The 12,418-nt window shown below is 39.7% G+C and overlaps 1 protein-coding gene across 2 annotated transcripts in view; it reads right to left on the bottom strand.

Annotated features, from left to right (window-relative positions):
* Positions 1-12,418, bottom strand: part of thsd7ba (thrombospondin, type I, domain containing 7Ba) — a 234,907-nt gene that overhangs the window by 64,473 nt on the left and 158,016 nt on the right. For both annotated transcript variants that reach the window (XM_058081143.1, XM_058081144.1), the window contains 2 exons: positions 8,124-8,315; positions 1,654-1,920 (listed from right to left, as the gene is read on the bottom strand). In XM_058081143.1, the coding sequence (XP_057937126.1) occupies positions 1,654-1,920; positions 8,124-8,315 (459 nt within the window). The remainder of the gene's footprint in view (positions 1-1,653; positions 1,921-8,123; positions 8,316-12,418) is intronic.

The following is a 12,418-nucleotide window of genomic DNA, read 5'->3' on the forward strand; positions in this document are numbered from 1 at the left end:
TAACACAGAGTTTTATTCATGTCAATGCAGTCTGGACTGCAGATTTCCTGTACTCAGTAAACACGGACGTGCAGTCATGGAAATAATGATGAGACCACCCTTGTTTCTTTGCTTTATTTGTGGTCTCATCATTTTTTCCATGACTGTATCCGCATGTCCTTGGGAGCGCTTGGGAATGTGATCAATCACAGCGAAGTGGGCGTGCCCGGAGGCGGAGTATATTAAATAGACCGTTTGGGTTGGAAGCAGGAAATCCATAGAAATACTGTAGAAAGAGGTGCAGAATCGGGAAGATCTAGAAAGCTTTCTGTGCGGGTTTCATGTGTTATCAACTCAATACAAAATGAGCAAAATAGGTCCCACTTAAACAGCTGTTGTCACGTGGACACTAGTTATGTCTCGCTTGGAAATTGTAGCTGCGGTGTGATGCAGTGGCTAACTAAATTTCTATTTTAATTCCTTTTTGAAAACAAAAAGTTTCAATGTTAATTTACCGGTACATGTTGCATACAGGTATGTCACGTCACATTAATAGCGTCTTCTTCGAAAACATCCTTACATTTATTGAATGGGTCCATTCTTATTGTATCCATGTGACTTATTTCTGATTCTGTAGTTTTGTTTTTCTCCTTGTTGGTCTCCTTCCTCTGGCTCCATCTTCTTCTCTTGTGTATATAATGTCTTTAGAAATGGTAAGATGATGGCATGTTCTCCCCGTGCATGCGTGGGTTTTCTCCAGGTACTCCGGTTTCCTCCCACATTCCAAAAACATGCTAGGTTAATTGGCCACTCCAAATTGTCCATAGGTATGAATGTGAGTGTGAATGGTTGTTTGTCTATATGTGCCCTGTGATTGGCTGGCCAATCCCAGTGTACCCCGCCTCCCGCCCGAAGACAGCTGGGATAGGCTCCAGCACCCCCCGCGACCCTCGTGAAGAAAAGCGGTAGAAAATGAATGAATGAATGAATAAATAGATATTGTAAGTGTATTGTATTGTAAGTGTATATGTGAGAAACAATAATGTAACATAGTATGCATATCTGAAATGATAAGATGACACCCCCCCCGCCCCCCCCAAAAAAATAAAAATAAAAAATCATTCTGACGATGGCTTATACTGTATGTGTTTTTCTTCATCCTGATGTATTTTTGACGGATGTGACTTATACTCCTAAAAATGTGGTAATCTTTTTTGCGCTACTGATCAACATTAAACTGCTGCCATTATGAAAGTAATTAACTGATATGTTTGATACAGTGGGACCTTGGTTTCTGTGTGTGGATGAAGGTCAGACAAAAAAAAAAAAGTATGCAGACTGAGGCAGTGGTTCCCATCGGAAATAATGTAAATCCAAAGAATTAATAATTAATTCAATCTATTGTTGATGCAGACTTCCCGTACATCCTAGTGAGAAATGAATTTAATAGTGCTTATCAGCTTCTTTATCAAATCACTGCCACTCGCAATTTGATTTGGCCCCATTGCAGGTTATTTGGGTGGGGTGGGACTATACACTTTTAGCATCTTTATTCATGCTTGGTGCCAACAACTCATGCAGTGGTTTGTACAAATCAACAAAAAGTACAACAGGTTCTTAATCTCACAAGTATTTCAACAATTAAATGTTCTATAAGTGCGGTTCAAGCCTTACCTGTCTCTGTACACATCGTGGGATCCACAAGCCGCCCCTGTTGGTCAATGCAGGCCACAGCTTTGTAACGCAGGCCTTGACCACACTCCTTCACCTCCTGGTAGCTCGTCCAACTCTGCAAGAACTCCAGAGCGGAAGGTTCATGGAGGATGCAATCCGACCAGTTCCCAAAGGGCTGGGACAGATACTCCTCACAGGGACAAGCCTCTTTCTCCTCCAGAGGGTATAATGCCTCATTCAGGCATGGGTCCTTCTTTTTACTACGACCTGAAGGGATGATACAAGGATTTTTTTTGTTATGAGTAAAAGATAAAAAGTTATGTCATCACAAAGTCTTGCAAGAAAAGTGTCAGATCTTAATTTGTTCTACTGCATTTTAATCCAGATGACCTTGCTGGGAAAACACCACAGGTGTGTTTGCTTGTAATTACTTGAGTTCATACATTGACTTCATAAATTGCTATACGTTAATTTTCCCACTGTTTCATGCTTGCTTGATTTAATTTTCTATGGATGAAAATTGTTGCAAATATTACAACATAAATCAGTAGGTGGTCTATTACCAATGTCAAGGGATATATTTTTCTTCACAGTGCATAATTAGAGAGTACTTAGCATGACTCCGGGCAACGATTACAAATATGCGCAGACATACAGTACATATCTTCCAGAAATAATTCACTTTGAATTATAATCCTCCAAAGTGAATGGTGGAAGCTTAATGTATGCGTTAAACTACAACATCACAAAAGTGGTTGGATTTCGGTGACTATTACAACTAAATATATACAGTATACTGTGTGTAATATAATTGTAACGTCTATAACTGAGGGAATAAAGATGGACAACCTCCATATTCTTCACATATCAACAGCTAGAATGGCACAAACAGGCATTATAATAAAATTCAACCATTGTCTTTTGGTCTTCCCTGGAAAAGCTGTGGACCATGGTTAAGGGAAAGCAACCAATTTACCTGTAAATGAACTCTAGGAACCCTGCCAAGCAGAGTGCTCAAATATGGTGCCAGAATCTTGCCAGAAGAATGTTAATGGGTACAAAAAATGTCCGGTCGAGGTGAAACTTTCTAAGTGACATGAGCCTGTACGTATAATCCCATGATAAGTGCATGCCAACTTCTGGCTGCAACTGTACATTGGGTTTTACAACAGTTATGGAAAGGCCTTTGGCACAGTTGTGTGTCAATTACAGACCTGCAAAGCAAAGTGCAGAAGCCCATCCTGTTATCTCACATAACATAAGATAAGATAAGATATGCCTTTATTCGTCCCTCAGTGGGGAAATTTGCATTGCACAGCAGCAAGAGTACAGAAACAGTTAAGCAGTCCAAAACACACAATATAGAAAAATAAACAATATAAACAACCCAAGTATTAACAAAATCAACTGTTTTTCCCAGAGTTATATACAAATACAGTATGCAGATAATATGAAACAAGATGAGATATATGACCAGTCTATACACAGAGATCTTGTTAGTTATTATTATATTTATATATATATTATATAGGGTATATATTATATTTATTATGACAGTAATCCCTCATTTATTGTGGTTAATTTGTTCCTTTTTACATATTCCTCATTTATGATTCAAATGTTTCATAGTTACAGTACTAGAGCCCTTGAGAAATACAATAATACCCCATAGTTACACTCGTATTACTCATAATAACATAAAACGAGGCATTTAAGACGTGGAACTAATTGATGGCAAGGGTTATGAGTAGCTTTAGCTTGACGTGGGTTACGGCTGTAATACTAGCTTGTAGTTGGGATTATTATTATTTCTGCTGTGAGATCATTTAAACCTGCAATAAAAGCCTCTTGTTATGGCGATCAAGTCTGGTGCTTGTGTGTCTCACCGCACATTACAGTAAGTGTACTGACACCTTGTGACCAATGTAGTAAATACAGTATATTACTTCGATATTTACACATACTTCTTATACTTCATACTGTATCATCACAGCATATTTGAATGTGTCTTCTGAATGCCTTGGATTTGTGTATTTGACTTTATTTATGTTGTGATCTGTTGTTGCTTTGCTGCCGCCTGCTGCCTTTCCCCTGCAGTGCACCCTGGCTGACTGGAGGCGGGTTGTGGCCAATTTACACCCTGCGATTGAGACCAGTGCATGCCAGATTGTCCCTCAAGTTACCTTATGATCTCTCTGAACCCCTGCTTTCTGGCTTTTGATCTCGTCTCATGAGTACGAGCCCGCTGGAGTTATTCTGCTGTGATTTTCTGTTGGTTTACTTGTCTAGTTTTTGCCCTCTTGATCTTTTTTCAACTGGGTTTTTTTTTTTTTTTTTGTTCTTGTGACGAGTGTTTAGTTTTTTCCTGTCTGCTTGGGATGAATCTGTCACATGTACACTCCCCTCAGGGACAACATACTATTGCCCAGGTTCATTTTATGCATCCAGTCTCTCAGACTTGCACCATCACTTGCACATTATTTTGTACTTTACCCTGTAGTGGACACCTTCAGTTATAATAAACATTTTTTTCCAAGACTTCTCTCTACGTTTTAGGGTCCAGAGTGACTCACGCCACGTTCTTGTCAATTTATACTTCCAAATGTATAAAACTTTAATTAGTGTGTATATTATTCTGCCGCTACTAATGTGGGACAAACCGAAAGAACCCCTATGTTGACCAGGTAGTGAGCTGTAACCATGGCAAAGTCATTGACAAACAAAGTCGAAAATGGGCCGCTTGATTAGGAACACCCTTATTCAGCCCACACACGCCACAACACTAGATAGGTCTCACATTCTGTGTAATCCTGTCGACATAGTTGACGACAAAAATACAGTACTTATTGAGGAACTAAAGGACTAATGAAAAACTAACGACTAAAGTAGTCACTGAAGAACTAATGAGGAGCTAATGAGTAGTGGTTAGGTAGGTTCCTCATTAACTACTGTCATTTTGTGTACCTTATTATAAGTGATATCAAACAGACTCTTTTTAAGACCCCGTCTCTCAGGCCATACTGTGCATAAAATGCTAGCAACCTCCGGGCAGGAGGTGAGCACCAGGAAATTATTTTTAGCCTTGACATACCATTCTATGTTTAATTCATGTGTCTACAACTTTATTTAAACAAACAATGGTCTTTATCTCTTATAACATGTACTGAATAAACATAAATGCTGTTTTAGTCTATCTGCTAAATAATATGGCCGAACATACTTAATATAACAGTGTGTAGTCGTAAAAAAAGCTCTAAAATAGGTGCCTAATAAATTCCATCCTCTCTCCACACTCAGTCCCTTATGCAAATCAATTGCATAAAATAGAAGCAAAAAACTCCATGAAATTAAAGCAAATGCATTAAATTCCATGCACGACTATGTAAATGTACTATTTGTTGAAATAAAAATCTGGTAAAATATGATTGATCAGTGTAATGCTGTTATGAAAACAGAGGGTAAAGATGCAGCAAGGCTCCAGCCATCATTTTAATGGCATTTCTACAACTTCCACAATTATTTGTTCATGTGAAAGAAGGCTGACATGCAGGCCTCTCAATGCCGAGCGTCAATATTATTTTCCATGCAAGTGGCTTGTTTTTTTTTTCCACTGAAATGTAAAAACTGATAATGAGTGACAACATAATTACAGGAAGCATCATGAAGCAGCATCAGTGGAAAGAGAGGCCCTCATTTTGTGCTTTACTAATGTGCGGAAGAGGCTAATATAATGATAATTATATGGTGTCCCTTAATTGTAGGCATGTCATCATATAAGACTGAAAAGCAGTTTGATAAAAAAAAAAACATTTTGATTTGGCATTTTTCTTAAGCTGATTTTAAGGAATGGGCCATTTGCATGCCACACATTTTTAGCTTGCAGGAGATTTATGCATCTGGCAATCAACCGGTGGCAGAATGACAGGACAATGGGCCTGAGTGTCTCATCAAGATATTTCTGCATTCATTTATTCGCTTGTCCTCATTCGGGTCATGGGTGAGCTGGAGCCCTGGGCTGCTTGCAGAACATACTATATAAACTTTTCACATTTATGGACATTTAGAGTAGTGATTCTCAACTGGTGGGTGATTGTGTCTCATGTCTCTGTGGTGAACAAACGCAAATATATTGGAGTACTTATCCAAAACAGAGTGGAAAATATTCCATTCCCAACACCAGAGAGTGGCCAGAAAACCTGAGTGTCAAGAGTGGTTTCATAAAGCCACAACAATGCATTGCTAACTCATTGATCACCTAGAATTATTTACAATGCAAGGAATCAACTGTGCATTCATCACCTTTTAAAGCAATTGAGGCAGAAAGGGGGACAAAATTGTTATTGATCCAGTAATATCTATGTTTTGGCCTGAAGTCTGAAGGCCCCGAAGATGAAGTCAGGTGTAAAAATTTCAGCGACATACACACAAGCCTTTCCTGTGGCACAATTCCACTGGGTAGCATTCATTGGAAAAAGGAGTTAAGAACATTTATTGAAATATACTGATTGAAAGCAAATAGAATGAGTTTATCCCGACATGCAGGTCAGCAAAGTCAGTAAATACTGCAGTACTTCAGATAGTATGTTTACATTTGCTGGACTGACTGTTTGTGTTGACCTTGCCGTATGACCAGGAAGATTCATTCATTCAGTCATTTTCTACTGCTTATCCTCACAAGGGTCGCGGGGTGCTGGAGCCTATCCCAGCTGACCTTGGGCGAGAGGCGGGGTACACCCTGGACTAGTGGCCAGCCAATCACAGGGCACATATAGACAAACAACCATTCACACTCACATTCATACCTATGGACAATTTGGAGTCACCAATTAACCTAGCATGTTTTTGGAATGTGGGAGGAAACCGGAGTACCCGGAGAAAACCCACGCATGCACGGGGAGAGCATGCAAACTCCACACAGACATAGCTGAGGGTAGAATTGCACTCGGGTCAACCAGGAAGATGAATATTTTAAATATCTACGTACATACATTTCATGGCATGTCCATTTTTGGAAACTTCCATTACCATGAATCCCCAAATGTTCCCAGTTCGAATTAGATCAGGGGACATGCAGGATGATCCAAAAGAGTGACATTATTCCTTTGGAAGAACACCTTTGTCAGTTGGTAATCGTGAACCTAAGGTTTGTCCTGTTGACAAAGTGTTAGAATAAAATGTAGATACAATTATTAGATTGTTAGTTGTTAGTTATTGTTAGTTATCACCCTTATATCCATTTGCTTAGACAATAGAAAGAGTGTTTGAATGTGCTAAAGAAGGAATGTTCCCGTGACCCTGATCAGAGACCCCCAGCGACCCCCAGGTCCTGGAGGTGTCTGAAAGCACCAGCAGTGACCTTGTAGATGTTCCTGTTAATTCTGCAAGAATGTGCCAGGATAAGAACTCATAAAACGATAAAAGTAATTACTCTCACATACGTACATACACACACATAGACAAACAAATACAGCTCATGCAGCTGCCTCAACCCCCCTCCGCCCCTTAGAGTTGCACGATCATGTAGTAGGGACCCCCGAAAAATAATAAAAAGAGAGGAGCGTGAACTGCATATTCAGAGTGGAGCGGCATGTCATTGGTATGTTGTTTCACTCTCCTCGCTGCGAGTAACTTTGAATATTGTTTTCCATGTCTTCTGTATCTAAGTGTTTTTACAAGCGTCACAGGAGTTTGAACTTGACACAAAGCCAGTCATTAGAACAAAAATGAGGACCTTCGGTCATGAGGCATGGCCCCTGCAACATCTCCACATAGCCAGTTGCCATTTGACGCCCCTGTACAACCCAAAGCTCATCATGGTATTGAATGCACAGTTTTTGCCAGGAATTTGTATTTTAAAGGCTCTGGTCGTAAAGTTTTGAGCAGACAATTTCACTTTAATGCTGGTTTGCATTAAATCGCTGACTCAATTTTTTTTCGTGTCACTCAGATTTCTTGTTTTTGCATTTTAAAGCTCGACTTGGAGCCTCCTGCAAAATTTAATTTTTTGAACATTTTCAGCTGGTCTTACAATTTTGATCAGGAGTGTATGACAACACTAATAATGACTTTAAAGCCTCACAATTAGAGACTACATAAACAAGATCAGGCATTTAAGTATATATAATATATCTAAACTCTGTCACATGGACACTTCCCTCAGGGACAACCTACTATCGCCCAGGCTCATTTTATGCATTGGATTCAAATAGCATTATGGAAAGAGACAGGGTGTGTTTACTACAGCCCCCGTGGCACTGGATCAAATATTCATGAAGACAAATAGTACCCAGCCTGCTCTGCAAACACAGCATGCAATTCAGATTTGGCCATCTGTGTTAAAATCAGCGATTACATGCTTTGGGAGAGCCAATTTAGACCTGAGATAACGACAGGGACAATAGAGAGTTGGGAAAACCAATATGAGAACAGGAGTGGTGAGCTGCCAAACCTGTTAGGAGAAGAGCTCTTACCTATGAGCGAACGTTTGCGACTTTGGAAGCTGCCACATCCTGCGCACTCAGAGAATTTGGACCATGGAGTCAGAGTGCAATCATCCCTGCAAGCCACTCGGCACTCTCTGATCTGAACGGGCAATGGACCAGCCCAGTGCAGGCACTCTGTCAGGTTGGCCGCCTCATCGTTCTCCCCGACACAACTGACTCCTGCGAACAGTGTAGAGGAAAGGAACATCCTGTCATTAGAGCAAGTTTACTCTCAGTTATGAAAGCCCCCTGAGATATTTCGAATAATGTGCCCCCATTAATAATGGAGAATGGAGAATGACTTTTCACCGCCATGCTGGCATTTTTAACATCACGCGTACACGATAATGCTTTGTTTGGCAGAACAGCCTCCCACAGTCATGTCACAGTTCAGGTCAAAGACTACGGTTAGATGGAGTGAACTAATCGGATAGTAATCATATTAATGCAAAAATAATGCAAAAGATGGTGAGGATGCCAAGGAGATAATTCATATTTAATACATAAGCATTGCGATTATTAGAAGATTATGGTCAGGCAGAAATGATGTTACAAATTCAAAATCTTGAGCTAAATTGATTCTTGACAAGATGAATTTGAAAAAAACTTATCTTTTATCAATATATATCAAGATATAAGTGACTGCACTTTGATTACACAAATCCAGCCCAAGTGGCCTGGCTATAAGATAATCAAGTGATACTTATTATTTATGATTAATTTTCAATACATTGACATCTTTACTCCAATGTTTGAATAGAAAATAGTACTACAAAATACTAATCCTGATAATCTATGAGTGAAATCATCCGGAACCAATACCAATACCAACAACATAGATGAAGTATAAATGTTTAAATGTACTATTTGCTATGTTCGGGGTCACCAATGTTTTTTCTTAGCTACTTTTACAAAATGAACTCACGTTTTGTATTTCACAGTGCATATATTTCTAGTCTTCCCACATTATTAACTGAAAACCTGAATGAAAAGCAGGTTTGCCTGCCTCTGCTGGGTCCCCCCAGCCTCATCCGCTACCTTCTGAAGCACAAATGCAGCCAACTCCCTCTTCTGTGCCCTCGGCATCCCGGAGAGGAGAAAAAATGCCGGCACTCGTCTGTCAGCTTGGCACCACTGTTGAAATCAGTGTGCGCAAATGCTCACTCATCATGGTCCACACAAGCTCATTGGACGGCCAAATTGGATGCCAATCCCCTCCGCTGATCATCTACGCCCCCTCTGCAGCATCCAGAACAAGCATGTTCTGACATCCGTCAGGCATTGCCCCAAACCCGCTATATGATGTAGCCCTTTATGATTATATATATACTTGCAAGTCTGGGAAGAACTTGGGGATGAGGACAGCCTTAGTACGTAGTAGGGAACATGGAGACACTATGTAGCACTTTTAGTGCAGGAGGAACTTTCGTTGTGTGCTGGGCTGCGTCAGACCCCGTATGATGTGTGACGAGTGAGTGTTTGCGGCGTGATTGAAACGGGTGTTGTGCACACTGATATTGTATCTTTTCTCCAGGCACAGAAGAGAGAGTTGGCTGCATCTGCGCTTCAGAGGGCAGCGGATGCGGCGTAGGGACCCAGCAGAGGTGGATAAACCTGTTTTACATTCAGGTTTTTTAATTCATAATGAGAAGAATGGAAATAAATACATTGTGAAATACAAAACACGAGTTGTGAATACCATAATTTGTTCATAAGCATATTGACTTTGTTTGGCTTGAAATAGGCTATGAAAATAAATGTTATATTGAAGACATACATACAGTACACACTGTATTCTGGTTACGACAAAAACAACCCCGCTTACAAATGAGCTTGAGGTCAACAGTGCATCAAAAAGCAAATATTCAAAACCACACACGTGTCCTAAGAGCATACATAGGATAGGATATTAGAGAGATGACCTCATTAGTATGTAAATATATGCAGCAAGGTGCTCTGCAGTCTAATCATCTATGTGAAGGAAGCCTTTTAATTTCCTACCGTATGGCTTGACTGGAGAACAGTTGTCTACGTGACAAGACACACTTCCCAACATCTGGCCCAGGCAGTAAAAGTATCATTTTACACACCTGATGTTCATACTTTGATTCAAAGAAAACTAGCTAACTAGAGAAATACTCCCCCTTTACTTATGTTAGTATGGAAAATATATACTATAGTGTATATAAAACATACTGGATGGTGTTAAATCCGTCTCTCAAGCATAGACAAAGCGTCACAAAGCATCAGCGGACTAGTAAGGTTTATGATGCAGTGAACATGCAGGAATATATTTACACAAGCCAGATTCTCCACTCCCTTTTCCAACATGTTGTAGGCCTTTGTGGATTCACTGATCTACAAACATGCCCTTCATCCATTTCATTGATTTCTCTTTGACTTTTAAATTTTGCCCTCTGACAAAAGCTGTTTGGTTTCTATTTGTCTGCAGAGCAAATGTGGTATAGTGTGTCGCAATGAAGAAGACATTATTTTGTGTTTTTAAATATCCAATCCATCCAAACACACAGTTCTGAAAATCTAAAAATTTGTGGAAATGCAATTTTACTGGAATATGTAAACCAGGTACTGGTTTTGATGTTTTGTATATACAATTCTATCCCCAAAGCTCATTACCATAGGTAAGTGTAGGAATGTACTGACTGGTGAAATGAGAGCTTTGCCTTTTGACTCAGCTCTCTCTTCTGACTCTTTTACCCTTCAGTGGGTCAATGGACAGGTTGCATCATTGTAGACGCTGCACCCATCCACCTTTCTATCTTGCAATCCGTCCTTCTCTCACTCGTGAACAAGATCTTAAAGTACTTGGGGCAGGATCTCATCTTCATCTCAAATTCCTAATGCTAACGCCCAGTGCCTTTCTTGCGGTGGAGTCATGAACATTGACTTTAACTCGGGCAAGTGATGCCTGCAGTTTGTTGGATGCTGTTGTGGGGGGGTCTTTTTTGACCTCTTGGATGAGTCGTCACTGCACTCCATGTTCACTACTCTTCCATGTTTTTGCCATGGATAATGGCTCTCACTGTAGCTCACTGGAGCCCCAAAGCTTTATAACCTTTTCCACATTGTTTTTTTTTTTTTTCAGATCATGGCATGATGTCTACTTATTGAGGATCTTTTGGTCTACTTCACTTTGTCATGCAGGTTCTATTTAAGTGTGTTCTTGATTAACGCCCAGTTTGGACTTTTAGGAAAAACAATCAGATTGCACTTCCGGAATAACAAACAAAAAACAGACTGTGTACATATATTTATACTGTTATTCTGTATATTTTGTATTTTTCATTTTTTTAATAGATGTGTCTGCACCTACTATACCAAAACAAATTCCTAGTATGTGTTTGATCATACCTGGCAATAAACTTTCGGATTCTGATTCTGATTCTGATTCTGATGGAGGACTGGTGTGGCAGTAATCAGGCCTGAGTGTGGTTGGAGAAATTTAACTCAAGTGTGATAAACCACAGTAAAGTTACGCTTTAACAGAGGTGCAATCAATGTAGGTTTGGATTTTTTAAACATAGACGTATTTTGCTAAAATTAGAACCACTGTTTTACAATACAGCATACACTGTAATTATCTGGCTTTATCAATGTACTTCCATTGTTCTTGGTGCTGAACCCAGTACTCCATGCACAAGTCAAAAACCTCCTTCTGTCACTACCAGTGTCCTTTTCCTGTCAGACTCCAGCACTGACATTTCAACTCTATTTTTAACAGTTTTCTTTCAGCTTCTTGATGCCAAAGTCTGTGTGTGGTATTTCACACCATCTCACCCACAGGCAGAGATCACCTTTTAATTATACCCTTACTTAGAAAGGTGAGCATTTTAGAGAAGCTGCTGAAAGGACACTCTCTCAAAAGGCTTTTTACACTCCAGGTTTTTCTCATGCTATAGAAATTGGTTTAGAGGAACATCCTTATTGAATGAATACATATTTAATCAAAGTTCCTTCTATCGATAGCGTCTATCAGCACAACCCAGAAACTGTTACATTTTCCATCATGTGTAATAATAATGGGTTTCCTTCTACATTAAGTCCCATCCCATCAAATTGGATCTGAATGCTAATCCAACCATGCCACATTGTGATATGATGAAACAGTGTAAAGTAATAGAAGATCATCAGTGTGATTAATATCCTGTTGAAAAGTGACATTCTATTCATACTCTATATAATCTATTTGGGCGGCACAAGACGAGACATTTAAAAAGTGCTGATGTTGGTGCTCCCATATTGTACAGGATGGGGACTATCTG

The sequence above is a fragment of the Doryrhamphus excisus genome, chromosome 9, assembly GCF_030265055.1.
Source record: "Doryrhamphus excisus isolate RoL2022-K1 chromosome 9, RoL_Dexc_1.0, whole genome shotgun sequence".
Taxonomy (NCBI): domain Eukaryota; kingdom Metazoa; phylum Chordata; class Actinopteri; order Syngnathiformes; family Syngnathidae; genus Doryrhamphus; species Doryrhamphus excisus.